The 16,629-nt window shown below is 39.4% G+C and overlaps 1 protein-coding gene across 2 annotated transcripts; it reads right to left on the reverse strand.

The window, feature by feature from the left end:
• Positions 1 to 617: 617 nt before the first annotated feature.
• stag2a (STAG2 cohesin complex component a) lies at positions 618 to 16,301 on the reverse strand. Of its 2 annotated transcripts, none has more exons than XM_061085371.1 (34): positions 16,114 to 16,301; positions 12,681 to 12,810; positions 12,467 to 12,545; positions 12,131 to 12,289; positions 11,804 to 11,900; positions 11,649 to 11,725; positions 10,984 to 11,188; positions 10,705 to 10,856; positions 10,400 to 10,473; positions 10,005 to 10,128; positions 9,730 to 9,828; positions 9,476 to 9,555; positions 9,045 to 9,152; positions 8,391 to 8,499; positions 8,099 to 8,216; positions 7,877 to 7,980; positions 7,685 to 7,777; positions 7,482 to 7,571; positions 7,192 to 7,395; positions 7,009 to 7,079; positions 6,787 to 6,874; positions 6,611 to 6,691; positions 6,319 to 6,411; positions 6,029 to 6,203; positions 5,797 to 5,936; positions 5,609 to 5,710; positions 5,242 to 5,390; positions 4,985 to 5,113; positions 4,559 to 4,767; positions 4,143 to 4,386; positions 3,788 to 3,898; positions 3,577 to 3,703; positions 3,149 to 3,226; positions 618 to 2,601 (listed from the first exon to the last, which is right to left on the reverse strand). In XM_061085371.1, the coding sequence occupies exons 2-34, from the start codon at positions 12,722 to 12,724 to the stop codon at positions 2,578 to 2,580; spliced, it is 3,837 nt and encodes a 1,278-aa protein (XP_060941354.1). In that variant the 5' UTR covers positions 12,725 to 12,810; positions 16,114 to 16,301; the 3' UTR covers positions 618 to 2,577. The 2 variants fall into 2 exon arrangements, with proteins under 2 accessions (XP_060941354.1, XP_060941353.1); XM_061085370.1 differs by having other exon boundaries at positions 4,143 to 4,389.
• Between the last annotated feature and the right edge of the window lie 328 nt (positions 16,302 to 16,629).

Consider the following 16,629-nt stretch of genomic DNA (forward strand, 5'->3'; position numbering starts at 1 on the left):
GAGCGCTGCATGGTGGGAAACTGCAGGTCTGAAGGCTTTGTTAGCAGAGAACTCAGTGTTCTGAGAGGGGCTGCTGGGGATCCACTACTCTGAAGAGGGGATGACAAGTGTGTCTCACAACTTTGAGAGTTTAAATGTATTAAACGACTATTCAGCAACACAAGGCTTTATTTTCTACTTCAGGAGAGCTTCCTGAATTCAACAATTCAATAGCACAGCCATTGTTTCTAAAATTTCTAGGTATAACACAACACTAGAATATATATGTTTGTGTGTGTGTATGTGTGTATATATATATATATATATATATATATATATATATATATATATATATATATATATATATATATATATATATATATATATATATATATATATATATATATATATATATATATATATATATATATATATATATATGTAGATGTTGGTAAGGTTTTAGATTTTGAAAGGAACTCAAATATATTATTTGTGTAAATCTTTCAACATTTCAATCTGTAGTATGGATTGACAGCCTCGTTCTTTAAATCCTCACACCAACACAGATGGTTTATACTTTCGTGTCACATCTCCAGACATTAATACAGATCTTAAAGGATGCAATGGGCACTTGTCAATAGAATAAAAACACAAATTTAATATCCACAAATGTTTAAATATGTGTAAACATACAGATGTATGCACATTTTCAGCAGTTCAATGCAAAACAGAAAAACAAAACGATTGATGTTAATTTACAGGCAATTCTAAGGTTGTATTTCTCATCTGCCTAACATGAATATATGGTAATGTTTAAGACCATGTGATGGGTTTCTCTGGATTATAGTGAGACTGTGAGGAAATTATAGAGATTTCTTCGTAACTACAACATGGATACACTCTTCTCTTCATAAAATCAATCTGCCAACCAGGCCAAAACACAGAGGTAAAGAAATATCACAACAATCCACTGAAAGACAAACAAACCAACTTGCAAATTAGTAGATTAACATAATTACATTCTATCTCTTTATGCTTTCCCTAAAATTCCAAGCAAGCAGAAACTGCAATTATAAAATGAGCACCGATTCACAATATATTACACATTTGTAATTGTATAATTCTGATACTATAATATTTTACTAAATAACTATAAATTTATAATAATCCTATAACTCTTACACACGCAACAGTGGTACACCAATAAATTGGCTTTTTGAAAAAATCCTCTGCACACTTGCAAACTGGAAAAATAAAACTGAAAAAAACATTTCAATTCACAACCATTTTCAAATCCTTTCTTTTAAAGATCGCAATTATGTCATGTCTGTGTTATTAGATCTTATATAACATACTGTGGAGAAACACGATGAAGATATACAAGAGATTATATGTTTAAGACTGAGTCAAACTTGTATGTGTGACACTGTGATTACTCCAAATAGTAAAAAATATTTTTAGATGCAGCCATCAGTTTGTCAAATTACTACATTTGAGCAACTGCAGTTACTTTGTCACCCATTCGTTATAGAGAGATGAAAATAAAATACAAACAGCAGGCCATATCTAAGGTAACATAATAATTTCCATTAAAAAGGATTATTTCAGCATCTATGTGAAACAACATGATTAGAAACCATTAATTTACATTTGATTGTCATTACAAAATATCTATAAATCAAAGTCATCTACAAGGTATAAAAGCAGAACACATACATTTCTAAAAAATACCATCACAAAGAAATCTGAGATTGCCATATATCATTGGTGGCAAGGCCTTTGAACAGTATGAGACGCCAGTTCACATTATACTTTACCGTGTACATGTTTCAATATATGGCTACATGCCATGCGTAAAATCTACGGTTTAAAAATACACTGGATGAACACAATATCATTAACAATTTAATGCAGTCCAATTCAAAAGCCCTGAAATTAATGCAGATTTTTATTGAAGCTCATGTTCAATTTCTGTTCAGAGAGGCGTTGATTGAAGCCCATGATTATCTTTAAAAATATGGCTGTAAAATTACCATAGAGCTGAATAAACACCCCTGTGACAAAGTTTAAAGTCGTCAGTGTTCAACAACAAGTGAGCACTACAAACATCATTATGGTAGTTTAATTTTGCAGGGATATTTTATTTTTAATCTACATGAAATTGTGTTCACCCCACCTGTATATTGGCCACTATGTATTTACATCAGACAATTTTTGTCTACTGAATTAAAAAGATTAAAGGTACATATTATTTATCTGAATTTCAATCTGTTTATTGTCCCATCACCATTCACCTGCAATATGTCTGTACTGGCACTTTTATCAACCCAAACAGTGTCACCCTAGTAAAGCTAACATCAAGTCATTTTGTGGGCAACTGAACAAAAACACAAACACTCCTCCTGCAGCGTGACAGAAGGATGGTGTGTGAAAATATCAGAATAAAATTCATATTCAAGCTCTACCTCAGAGTTTTGACAAAGTGTTGTTGAGGCAAACATTGGTGTCTCGCAAACCATTTAGAAAAGTCCATTTGGCTCCATCCTGATTTTCACGCATCTCCCGAGGATTTTGATGACACACTGTCCATCCTTTTTTTTAGTACATGGAGACATTGAGAACCTAACAACAAACACAAAGTATTAAAAAAAATAGGGTTAGGGTTATAACAATGGCAGTTTTCATTAATCAATACACAAATAGAAAAACAGCCTTTATAAATTCTGAAATTGTTTAAAAATTACAACAGCCCAACAAGTTAATTACAGGATTGAGAAATGTAAGATATTCTTTTTGTAAAGTATATTAAAACTATTTAGGCCAACAGTGGTTTTACAGACATTTTTCCTGTTTTCTTGTCATAAGGGTGACATGGGGATCATAGGGAGGAGAGTATTCATTTTACTTGTGTTATCCAAATGTGATCCAAGAAAGGTTGAATCAGGGGCAAGTGGACTTGGTTGTAGATACTTGTAGATACTTCCTGAGGTGTTAAGGCGAAACATCTACAACCAATCTAATTGCCTTTCTCCAGACACATCTTGAAAACTGTGAGCTAGATGACGGAGAATCTTCACACAGAAATCCAAGAGTAGTGTTTATACTGTCCTTTATTAATCAGTCACTATCGTGACAAATAACGATATTATGAGAGGTAGTTAATCCTTACCGAATCATCCATAATGGAAGATGGATCAAAGTAATCCGTTTTCAGTTCCGTTCTTTCTCTTCGATTCTTTGATGCCGGCTGAAAAACGAGAGCTCAGTCAGAACAATGCACCACAAATTATTATGAAATAAGAGGTAAAAAAAGAAAAAACAGTATTGGGATATAATCGTTTTAAAGAAAAAGTGACAAAATTACAATACATCAAATGATGGAATGAAATGCGGCAACTTTAGTCAATTTGACTGATGTGCAGCTTCTGATATGACACTTTTGGGATGTAATAATAATACTTAAGTTTCTTTGTATGCAGTGATCACACACATTCATATACACTACACGCACCATCATCGATTTATCTTTTCTTTGGAAACTTTGCTGAGTTACAATTCTACAAAAACATAGTTACGGTTAACATGTTTTAAAATTACCAAATCAATGTCCATTGTGTCAAAGTCCATGCCCTCATTGATGTCCTCCAAGCGGTCCTCAGACGACATCATCACATCCTCAACTATTGGCTCCTCATCATCCTCCATGAGACCTGAGCCTCGACGACTGAGGAGTGCACATTAGATACATGTTAACCCACAGTGTTTTGTTATATGAACTAATTATTTTAAAAAACAAGTGCCATCTTACATTGCTTGCGGCATGTGGTTCCTCATCTTGGTATAGTGCATGTTAACCCGCTCTTGCTGCTGACGCGCCTCAGCTTGTTGCCTCTGTGTCAACATCCAAGTTACCTGGGTACTGTGGGACAGAGGGCAGAAAAAACAGGTATTAAAGACAGCATCAACATTTTCAAATATAAATTTCAAGGTAAGCCAAAGGAAAGGGTACAGTACAGTCGCTTTAAGTTTCTGAAATGTTTTAAATTAGCTGAAAATTATGTTTTCCCCTAGACATTATCATTATCCATTTAAAAATAAAAATCTACAACACAGTGCAGTGTGTACAAAGTGAGAATAGACACTGTAGATAGAGGTTTTCTTACTTGTAGTCAATGGCAGCCTGGTGGGGATGGTGCGGCTGCTGCTGCTGCTGGGTAGGCACATGCTGATGGGGGAGCTGCTCTGCTGGCATGGTGTATGCAGCTGTGTAGCTGTCCTCTGGCCTCATCTTCTTTGGATCCCTCAGTACAGTAGAGGTAAGGTGAGGTGAATGTATCATCACCGGCGTCTGCACGTTCTGCTCACGGTTCATCCAGACTGCATCACTGCTGCTGCTGCTGTTCTCTTCTGCTGGAGAAAAGAACCTCTCACTTGCTGTAATTTACTGAATGCAGTGGCAATAATAGTGTGAGCACTGGGCACAGGCAAGGTAGAGTGGCAATTAATGGAAGAGTTTGCAGACAAGGTTCCAAGGAGAATAATCATTCTAGTGACTGAGACACATTGTTGAATAGCTCACCTTCAGGCAGTTTCCTTTTGCTAGTCGTGGCTGGTTTAGACTTCTTACTTCTGATGGAGGACCCCCGACTGCTGATCCCACTGATGACAGACATGGTGTCATCGTCACCTCCAACCTGCAGGGAGTTCCTGTAGGAGATGAGGGGCAGCCAGCAGTCCTCTCTCTGCAGAGCCATCTGTAAGGTCATGAACCGCTCCAGGTACGCATGACTGCAGAAGTCAGATTACAAAGAGGTTTAGCAATTTGAAGTGAAGTTTACCCCTGAGACTCCAAACGTGTTTTGGGGGCTCAAACACTTCAACCACCCCTCCATCGGCATAGTGGTTAGTAGATAATGAGTGAATTTTAAAACTTTAAGAATTTCTCGACAGCTCTGTGCTCACCACAGACATAAATCACTGCATGAATCTTGTGCCTCAGACTTACACTGTTCTCTTATCCTGTCGCATGAGTTTGCTTGAGAACTCGCTCAGAATATCCAGAAATGCTAGATTCAGCGGCGGACCCCCCTCTCCTTGGGGACTGGGATCTTTAAAAGCAAACTCAATCCCATCCCTAGAACAAACAACAGGCAAATAATGAATGAACAGCTTTCGTTATTAAAAACACACACGTCATTGTAAGAGCTGAGCTGCACGCAAAGCTGTAAAACCACAAGGTCTTGGATCAGGACTGCTACTTACTTATGTAACATGGCAATAGCATCCCTGGTCTTCAATTGATCCAAGCCAAAGGTTAACGAGAAGCGTCGCGCAAGCTCTTTAATGCCACAGAAGGCTGATGACGAGCGGTCGATGTTGAGGCCAAGTTCTGACAACATCTCATTGAATAACTACCAACAGGAAAAAAAAAAGTTAGATTTCTTCACCCGTTTTCACAACTGAGAGGTTTAAATTTGAGACTCAATGCATTTGTAATCTGAAGGTTTAGATAAACTTAAAATTTGGTAGAACTAAAGGTTTACTAATCTGCATCATCCCAAAAATTTAAGAACCCTAAATCAGTTGTCTTTTTAAATATATACGTTTCTACCTTTAACGGAAATCTTACCCTTTGAAGGCTCAGGTTGAGTGTCTTCGCACATTGTACTTTGTCGATTTGTCTCGTTTTGCTCATCGTTTCTTTGATGATATCTCCATAGTCATTGTAGTACTAATGAGAGAGGGGTGAAATCGTATTAAGAAGAAGTGCAGGACTGGAGGAATCTTCATAATTTAAAAAAAAGGGTTAAAACCTACCCTCATGTACTGTTTAAATATATCGGCTCCGGTGCTCATTTCCACAACGTTGTAAACGATTAATTTGCAATAGGAAGCTAGAAGGTTTCTTCGCTTGTGCAGAGCCTCGATTTTACTGGCTTCATCGTCTTGATGTCCGTCTGAAAGATGTAAAAAAAATATAAGACGCAGTCCGTTCCCCCCGTAGCACATTTTGTGTGCTTGGTTAAAGCAACAGGTGCTTGACTCTGACCTGTGCTGTTGTTGTCATCATCCTGATCAATGAAAACATGATCCAGGATGAAGTTGAGCATCTCTGCCTGCAAAGTAGAGTCTGGGTTATAGACCAGAGGCTCAAGCTGTTCCCGGCCTGACGACATCATTTGGTGACTGAAGATCAATAGCAGATCACATAGTATGGTGAAGGCCTGGAATAAACACAACACAGCAGTTATGACAACACTGACCAACCACCTTTTCAGCTGTATTCTGGAATTGAAGAAAAACAGGAATAAAAGAACCGTCCGGTCAGCATAATCCCACCTGCTCCTTAACTGCTGTGTTGATGCTGTTGAGGTAACGCTGACACATTAAGGAGAATGCTCTCATCTGCTTTCTCAAGGTCACCGTTTCTCCCTAAAAGAGGAGGACATTTTCAGTTAGAAAGTCCTGTAAGTGTATAACGTTTTTAAATGAACTAGTTAACAGTTGGATTGTCCCAGTATATAAGAAGAAGTCTTCAGAGACTTTATGAGAAAATAATAACTTTCCTGTACAAATTTAATGACAAAGAAACATATCTGTGCGACATCCAGGACCAATAATGGACAAATACCTTTAGTGAACTGCCATCTGAAACCTTTGCTAGATGCCACAGGATGATGTAATGTGTGCACTGCATTGCGTGAATCACAATCTGAGGGGGCGAAAGTCGAGCAGATCAGATGAGATGTTCAGTCAGATTGAATTTGTTGTTGTTACTGACGATCTCTATTGTTCAGACTTTGATACCTGTTCAGGCATATCCCCATTCTGCAGACCCGAGTTGAGGAGTCTGTAGGTGCTGGCGAAGAGATCCAATTTGGAGAGGTCATGGGCACTAGAGAGAGTGAAAAATGGAAAATGGAAATAGAACATATCATGTTATTACTCATACCTTCTCAGATTTAAAAAGAAAAGAACAAAAACTGATGACAGCAAAACACAAAAGCACAATTCCACCAGTTCCCTTACTTGTGGAAAGCACTGATCTTCTTGAGTGTAGATAGAACTTGGTAGGCGTCATCATCATCTAGTTCTTCCCCCTGACAAATAAAGAGATCCAGCTTGTGAAATCCTGGACATTCACCCTTGCCTCTGCTTCTGTGATCATCCTTTCACACAATCGATAGCTCAGCAACGTCTCACAGCACCCACCTCTTGCAGGAAGTCCTCCAGGAGTCTGCTGAACTTGTCTACAAGCTCATCAAGAAGCTGGGAGCGGGCGATGTCCACGCGGTTAAAGATGGAGAACTCGTCATTGCCGAGATAATGGTAGGTGGTGGAGCAGGCCTCCAGGACCTCCGTCTCTGTGTGCTTATCCAACACTTCCCAGATTTGCCTCAACAACGCATCCAAATGCTTGATGGGCACATAACATTGTTTGAGTGACACTGTATCAAATTTTAAGATGCATAATTTAGTCAAATGCAATAAAATGGACAAACCTTCTCTAATCGGCCAGTTGTGTAGATGTCAAGATCAAAATACTTTGGTATTTGTAGCAAATTGGTCACCTTGTCAATATCGACACAGTACTATGACAAGAACAGAGGAAGCAGCAAGGATCAACGGTCAGGAATCACACACATTGTCAAGTAAATATACAAGTTAACTGTGTGAGCTCCTTGGCTATAATGCGAGTGGTCACCTTTGCCAGCAACAGAGGCAATGCAACAGCAAACATCTCTGTGATCCGTGTCCGATCATCTAGCTGTGTCTTCTTCTCCTTTGCAGCCAGGACCTTTCCCGCGCACAGAAATACAACCATGTTACCATCACAAAATCATTCAAGAAACAAATTTGCTCGTGTCTGTGTCGAGCACGACAAGCAGACGCTCACCCTCTTCCCCGTGCCTCTGCCAACTGGAGGGTGACATTCACAAGCCTGCCGAATGGCACAGAGCATGATTTCAACCAGAGCTGTCTCCTGGCGATCAGTCAGCGCTAAAAAACAAAGACAGGTTAAGTTAATGACAAAGTATGTGTGAGACTAGATTTCCTTAGTTCTCATATTGGAGTTGAAAATGTGAACCAGCAAGGGTCTGAGACGGTTGTCTCTTACCCTCCTCTCCTGGTATGGGCTCATCCAGCAACAGGCTAATCATAGTCTCCCAGTCCTTCAGCAGCTCCGATCCACACTCCCATAGGCTATCCACCAAGTAGGCCCCGTGTTCATGGAGCTGCAAAACATCAAATTGTTCAATATAAACTAGTCAAATAAAAACATACTGGATCATTGTTAATTGCAGAAATAACATTTGATTTAAAAAATTGAACACAAATAGCCATGATCAAATCCTGTCCCCATGGTCACACGGTTAATATCCAGAAGTGACACGCTGACATCTGGTTACCTCGCTCTCCAAGTAGAAGAAGACAGTCGTTTTGATAAGGCCGCCGTTGACGCTCTGCCTGCCCCTCCTGGGTAATCCCTCCTCCTCTGGACCACGATGACTGAAAAGCCTTCAACCAGCACAATACAAGACTGTTAAACATGTCCGGTGAAGGAAGGTGGAACAAATGCTCGCAGTCCCTTTAATAATAATAAATGTTTTTTATACAGCAACTTTCCTACATAAAATAGAGCTCAAAGTACTTTGGTGCGTGTCAATAGATTTGGATTTTCCTGTTTTCTCCGACTAAATTCGTCATAGTTTGCATATATCAAAATTAACAAGCAGAGTTCATATCTATTAATCGCATATAGTTAGCTACTCAGTTGAAAGGGATCATCTTGTGGATTCAACATGTGTAGAGTTTTCGCTTTGATTAAATCGAATGTGTTTTGCAGTTAACTAGGCTACACAGCAACACATCAATTTGTATTATTTTTTTTTTGCAAATAAATGGGATCACTCCTGCAAAATGCCATCTTCCAAGCCAAGAGAGGGAGGGAAGGGTAGTAGACCTGAAATGTTCCTTGTCTAGAAAATCATGTTATGTGTTGGAGGGTCTAATTCACTTACATCGATTGTTCAATTGCACTGTGTTAAAAATAAAACACTTACTTCTTAAAGAGAAATTCTCCTGCTGAAATAGCGATGGGTCGATGTGCTGAGTAAACCAGGTGATAGACACTCTCACAGTCCTCCGCCGTCAGAATCTCGTCACTACTCCTGTTAGTTGAGATGAGCACTTTCTTAGTGATTCAGGCAAATGTAATGAATGAAAATGAAAAGCATTTAGCCTTAAAAGGTAAATGTGAAATGATCGGGTTCAAATGTTCTCACAGAAGCTTTACAGATGAGGGAGAAATTAACTTTTTGAAATCTACCAAAATATGATCATATTCTTCGTATTTCATATTCAATGTCAGCATTAAACAAAAACAATGACAAGTGTGAGCAGTAGTGGACACTGGTAACATCTTTAATTTGTTCAAAAACGTATTAGATTCAATACAAAATGTTTCCATTCAAGAGTAAGGCATGTTACTCACTGCAAGACAAGTGTCAGAAGTTTAATGGCTTGCACTGCGACATCATATTCCTTATCCAGAGTCATAGACACAATGCGGTCCTGAGAATGACAGAGGGATCGTGACTCAATCATGTCATGGATGGGTATAATGAAGTTAAAATTAGGATGTTATTCTTTATAAAGAATGAACAAATGAAAATCCTGTAAAACTTCCACTTATAAATAATGTATGAGAAGTACTGAAGTACTGAGGTGATGCTGTTGCTGGCTCACCTTGAAGCGACTTGTGAAGAGCTCCAGTCGAAGACCGAGCTCTCGGTTGTGGAAGAGGCCTTGCAGGGCGGTCAGGCACTTCAGTCGCACCTCACCTTGCTGTCATCACAGTAGAAATACAGATAATAGTTATCATATCGATATAAGTGATAAATTAGGTTGTTTTGCGCAGTCTGAGTTTACAGATGTGTCCAAAGTCACTGTGTGTGTGTTTGTGTGTGTCAGTTCGCTTGAATTAATTTTATAAACAACCCAGATGCTCTGTGTTAGCTCACCTTGTCATGCATTGTCCAGCCAACATACTTCAGGTAACTATCGTTGAGGAAGGCGTCACTGTACAGCTTCATCCACATTCCAATCTCCTCGATACAAACAGCTCGAATTTCAGCTATAGCATCACTGGAAAACGCCAGAGAACAGATGAGAATTTAGTCAATAGGTGTATAATTTTGCACCATGTAAACAGAACAGTTCGGGAGTGTTACATTTCAAAATTAAAACAATAAAATGTATGTGCACTTATTGCGCTGTTGACATTAAATTCCCACTAGAGGGCGCCAAACAACTAAAAAGGAACATTGCACACTGCCTGTGTTGTTGAGGCAAACTCAGGGAAATCTCATAGTCATCAGAACGTATGTAAAGTAAATAATATCAAAAATCCACTTACCGATATCTGTGAACAAACACTCCTTTGAAAATTGCGTTCATCATGTTTTCAATGTCATCTTGATTTTCTTGAAGCTGAAATAAAAACACAAAGTGAATGTTTTGGAAATTATCAATATCTCAAAAACGAAATTCCCCCCAAAAAAACTGCCCTCTTCAATCTCCAAACACAAAAATTTGAAGTTGAGGTGTTTGAGTCCACGTAACACGTTTAGGTTTTTTTCTAACAAAGTTTACCCCTGACAGAAGTGTTTTGTGGACTCACACATTTCACCGAACCCCCCATCGACAAAGGTTTCTTCTCACCTCTTTACGTTTCTGTAACAGGAGCTCCAGCCTATCATTGGCCCGATTGGCGATGACTTTGTTCCTCTCCGCCTCGTACTGTCGTTGGGTGTTGTCCATGTTGATGCTCAGGTTCAGAGCAACGTTCACCAAGGCTGTCATCAACTTCATGGCTGCCAAAGATGACAAAAATCAGAGACACTCCTGAAGGAACAACATTTTCCTGACAATAACAGCATACACATACAGAAAGGCAAAGGGCGCCAATGCACAGTAGCAGAGTGCACCTTAAAAACTGACCTGCGAGTGTGCTTGTGTGTCTGAAGGCCCGAACTTGTGAGTCAGACAGGCCAGTGAGCAGCGAGATGACTGTGTCCATCATGTACTCATCATAGATGATGCTGTACTGACACTGACGCACCAGAACTGCGATGAAATCACAGAAACTTATCCTGAACTTCTTCCATTGTGGTCCCGACAAAGTTAATGGATAGTCCCCACTGTCCTGTTTGAGGAGAGCAGAGAGATGATCAGGTTTAGGTCAGAAGTGTTACATTTGTTTTACACCATGTTCACTTCCCATTTAAATCTGTCACATTTGAACCAAAAAGTTATGTAAATATGAATAATTTACACTCAGGTTCTCTACGTTTGGTTGGCACTGCTAAGTGTTATTCCAAGCTTGCAGCTAAATCTGGCATTATTGCACCACACTACTGGAATTCACAGACATCTGCCTCGCCCAAAATAACTTGGACACGGTGTCCTTCTCTGGTATTCAAAAGATCATTGATGTTAACAATTATCGCCACCTACTTGTGTGAGCTTTTTTTTGTTGATATTGTATAAAACTGAGGTAGTGTGGACCGAAAGGTTTGGAATGTAAGGGAAAATATCTATTCGACAAAATATCTGCAGTAGTGCAGACAAGTTCTTAAATAAAAAATTAAAACAGCCTACATCACCTCATCGAACTCCTCTGTCATTTTTCGAATGATCTCTGAGTTCTGCATGTGTCTGAACATCTCTCCACTCACAGCACCTACAAGAGTCACACAATGTCAGTTAAATCCTGAATATTCACCTACTTTCAGACACATGACACTGCTCAGACACTTACCTCTACAGCCAGAGCACTGAATGAAGAAATTGATTAATTCCAAGAGTGCAACGTCCCTGTCATGTTTGTATGCCTCAATCCAATCATCAACAACGGACTAGAAAAGAAAACATGACCAAGATGACTTATCCGCACAACATTTGGTTAAAAATCATCTTAGAGAAGATGATGTTACACTGCAAAGGGCAAATCAATATCCCAATAATATAAGACACATCTACCACACCAGGCAAACTATTTTCTGAGGTACAAAACAATAGTAAAAAAGATGTGGGGACACAAAACAAGTTAAAAAATCATTTTACTATACAACAAGGGTGCACCCACCTGTGTGGCACTCTTCCCCGTTTTAACCACCTCGAACAGGGTCATATTCTCCATTCCGTTCTCCTGGTGATTGCCATTCACCCGGCCAAGACCAGGGACCCTCCCGGCTCCCCCAGCTTTGGCCTTGTCTCCCGGCGCCTTCCTGCCTTTCTTGGCTGCCTGTAGAGAAGAAACATGTTTGATGGAAGAGATATTCCGTGTGTGCAAACTGAATACCTTATCCTTAGTGTGAACTTAAATGCTGCCACAGGGTAAAGACAACCATATTATCTTAATTTACACATGGATTGTTATGGAAAAGGAATACATGAAGACAGACGGTTTGAATAAACTTACAGTGCCCTTCGCTGCCTTTGCATGTTTGCCATCAGGATCCTCAAAGTCAGTGTCTGAAGACAACTGAGATTCTGCCTCTCTGTGAACACAAAGTCAATTCCACCTCAAAACTAACTTACGTTTCGGAGAAAAGGAAACAAATGCAAAAGAAGCTTTCGAATAAGAAAATCAATGAGTTTCATTTGATGATAGATGTTTGTGATCCACTACTTACTGAGGAAACTGAAATTCTGTGTGCAAATCCTGCGCTGCTATCATTTCTTTAACATGTTTTGGATCTGCCAGTGGAGGAGGTGCCTCTTCTGCTCTGGACTCCAAACAAGATGGTATCTCTTCAACCGCACCTGGTAAACAAGACAAATCGGAAGAGTGCATTCATTAAAGACTACACTGTGACGAGCTGCAATGAGTCACAATCAAATCAAATTAGGTATTCATCAAGGCTCAGTTTCAAGAACCTGTGTAATCTCCGCAAAGGGATAAGACAATAGGTCCATTTCTTATATCAGACATCAGGTCCTAATATACACGAGCTTGCTATAAATGCCTTAGTGATATGAAGCCTGTCAAGATGAAGACAAAGCAGAGATATTATATTAAAGCTTGTTAGATTCATGTGCATGTAGAAAATAGGGGTTTATTCTCATGGTTGACCAGACAATTTCCTCGCTCATAAAACATTTGCAGAGACCCAAAATAGCACAGATGTAAATAATACAAATACCTGCCGGTTGAATTCCAGCCCTGGTATTGTGCATGTTAGCCTCTGTTATACTGTCACTGATACTTGGATACTTAAACAGAACAGAGCCATTGCTTACATTATAGGTAAAACTGCTTTTCCGGCGATGTCAAAACGTCTGATGATAAAAGAGCCTGTGCACCGAAAAATTAAGTTGAGTACTCATTAAAGTCCAAAACCATTAATAAATTGATGTTTTCAGCTTAATGTTGAGATGTTATGCTTTTCTCCGTTTTAGACAAATTGGCAAAACAAAGCATCAATCTGAAGATATCACCCTGGGGTCTGGGAAAATGTGAGGCAATATTCTACAACATTCTTCACAGAAAACAATTACTTGATTAATCTCAAGTGAATAACTGCAGAATTAAATGATCATCAGATGGAGCCCTGCTTTATTCCCACAGCATGGTCAGAGCTCCTCTCAAACAAGCTTTAGATACAGGATTGATGGAGATGTTCCCTGGATCACTCATTCACTTCCACTCAACTTTTTTACAGAGGACTCTGCTGCTTTTATCTGGAACTGTGCAGATAATTCTGAGCTTGGAAATCGATTTATTATGACGCCAACACTGCACAACTTAAATTAAAGATAAAACATTTCATTAATACGTTCCCTGAATCACAGAATAATAGCTTTCGATAGCAATTTACTAGGTGCTGAAATAATTAAATAAACATGATTGATGTGATTTTTTCCAGGTGAATAACCGTTTGTCATTCATTAAATACAAATTAGAACTAGTAGGTAATATATCACATTTAGGGAAATGTGCATTATCTTCATTTCGTATCGTTGCTAATTAGAGAAAGAGAAAATGTGCGTTGAGTCATAATAGATTACAAGAATCCAGCAGAGCTGAAAAAGCAAAAAGTTACAGCGAGTTGTGGAGTCACATTATTATTTCTTTCATGATTTTGGCTCCAGTTAAGGTTGTGGCTGGAAACTCAACAGTTGAAAAAACAGCAAATTATTTCACAAATCTGAGGTAAATCATCTTTGTTATATCTCCTCACTGTACTCGCACAATGCATAAACACTATGTCGATATATAGTGGACTTTGCGTATATTGCAATTTATGGAAAATTGTATTGCAAAACTTAAGGGCCCGAAGATATGGCCAAATGTTTTAAAGATGAAAAGGTTCATAGGAGTGGATAACAAATAATTATCATGACAAACGTCACGTTAGTATATATTTTAGGTTTAGAGACTGATTTTTGCTGTTAAGTGAAGGCTGTTGTTTGAAACTCTTCGTTATTGACAGAGAATGACAAACAGTTGACAAAGATCCACACATTTTAAAAATCTGGGGTAGATCAATTATGCGCTAAACCTACTCACTTAACTCACACAATATAATTTTTGTATCTTTTTTGTATTATTATAATTAGTATTATACATTGGACTTTTGTTGTATTGATATTAATGAACGTTACATTGCAAAATATTAGCACTGGGCGACCTGAGGTAGCTTGTAAAGTACTTCAATGTTATTAATTGTTGTTTGGTATTCTTCCTCACTGTTCTTGATATAGATGTATGGATATATATTTAATCTTTGTTATATTGCAATTTATCACAATTACAATAATAACTATTGATATTGTTTAATTGCCCAGCCCTAGTACAGACACTGTACGGTGGCACTATAATTGTTTAATCCAGCCGAGTTTCATATAAGGACAATAAGGGAGTTTTTGTAGTTGGGCAGTGGGAATTTAGTCAAATTCTTAATAAAATCTTTCTTCCATCATTTTTTTTTCAATGAAGGGAATTGCCCATAGACTGTATATACAGAGGAATTGCGACATAGATAATTGGGGATATCAGGGTGGTGATATTGTGTAGTGTTACACGTGGTGGTCACACACACACACACACACACACACACACACACACACACACACACACACACACACACACACACACACACACACACACACACACACACACACACACACACACACACACACACACACACACACACACACACACACACACACACACGGTGTGTTTGATCCTGTCTCACGGTTAGATCTGAACTGACCTCTTGACCCGGAGCTGGAGACAAACTGTACAGAGGAAGACAGACAGGTGGTCTGAACTTTACCAGGCAGTTATGTGACAGACTGAAGCACCGACACTAAATCTCCTGCTCTTGTCTTACTGACTGACACAAACGACAATTAAACCCTGACTCCAGGATGTACTGTAAACGTGACGCGGTTGTCCTGTGACCATTACGGCTCCTGTGTCCTCCGTCCATGTAACCAGCAGATATTTAGTTTTGTAATGTCCTCACAAGTATGTTCAACTGGCCGATGTGATCATAAACTTCAACATAACTTCTGATGTGAAATAACTCGATCCCAAAACCATTGTGGCCAGTGCAGTTGAATACTTCCGAACTCCAAACAGCACCACGGATGTTTTTCCCCGGGCTGCCACAGAGTCCTGTCCGCTCTTCGTCTCTGCTACGACGGCCGAGCAGCTCCCATGCTAACGCTAATCTCACGGTGATGTGACGTTAGCCGATATGCTATCTGGCCGCTAGCACACCCCGTCGCTAGCTTGTTAATTCGTAACGAGCTGCTAACTTTCAGATTTAGATCCACGTTGAGATTTCGATACAATCACAGCGTCGGTTTCGTCGCTAGCATGATTAGCATAGCTATTAGCTGTGGTTGGCTAAAGACACAACTGCTTCTCCCGACCTGGAAGCTTTGCTCTCCCTTATCAATGACGTCGATTATAATTTACTCGGGGGTAAAAGGGGCACTTCTGTGTGAGAGACCCCTGTGGACAGAGCTGTGTAGCCGAGCAGCTAGCACAGCAGCATCAATGACAAACTCCCTGGATGTTAACACTCGCTCACTATCCGCCATTTTACAACTTACCTTGTTTTAAACCAAAGACGGACTAAAAGCGAATATTCCAAACGTTGCGGACTTTGCAAGGATGCTCTCACCAGTGTCCTGCACAAACTGTCATTTCCCAAACCTCGGAAACTGTGGTTTAATGTGCTAGCTAGCGTGAGGAGGCTCCTTGGTGGCTAATATAGCAAGGTACACTTTGTATTTGCCTTGTTATGAATGCAGCACACACGCCACCTGTCGGCGGAACCGGGAACTGCTGGTCAGAGTGGCCATATCATATCCTGTCCGTCAGTGCTGATCCCTGCAGGACACACACGCTCACTATACCCACACACACTCTTACTATATATATATACTCACACTCACTATACATATACTACACACACACTCCCACTATACACAATCACTATAGTCACACTCATTATACATATACTACACACACCACATTCTCACTATACACACAGACTCACTATACATATACTACACACCACACACACTCAGTATACATATACTACAAACACACTCGCACTATACATA

Source organism: Limanda limanda, chromosome 14 (genome assembly GCF_963576545.1).
Source record: "Limanda limanda chromosome 14, fLimLim1.1, whole genome shotgun sequence".
In the NCBI taxonomy this organism is placed as follows: Eukaryota; Metazoa; Chordata; class Actinopteri; order Pleuronectiformes; family Pleuronectidae; genus Limanda; species Limanda limanda.

What these genes read in the sequence shown, in the direction of transcription:
- stag2a (XM_061085370.1), bottom strand. Translation starts at nt 12,724, where the DNA reads ATGATAGCAGCGCAGGATTTGCACACAGAATTTCAGTTTCCTCA. An exon ending in TCTTCACAAGTCGCTTCAAG is followed by an intron (nt 9,556 to 9,729) that starts GTGAGCCAGCAA and finishes TGTCATTCTCAG; the next exon opens with GACCGCATTGTGTCTATGAC. An exon ending in CAACTGGCCGATTAGAGAAG is followed by an intron (nt 7,396 to 7,481) that starts GTTTGTCCATTT and finishes GTGCCCATCAAG; the next exon opens with CATTTGGATGCGTTGTTGAG.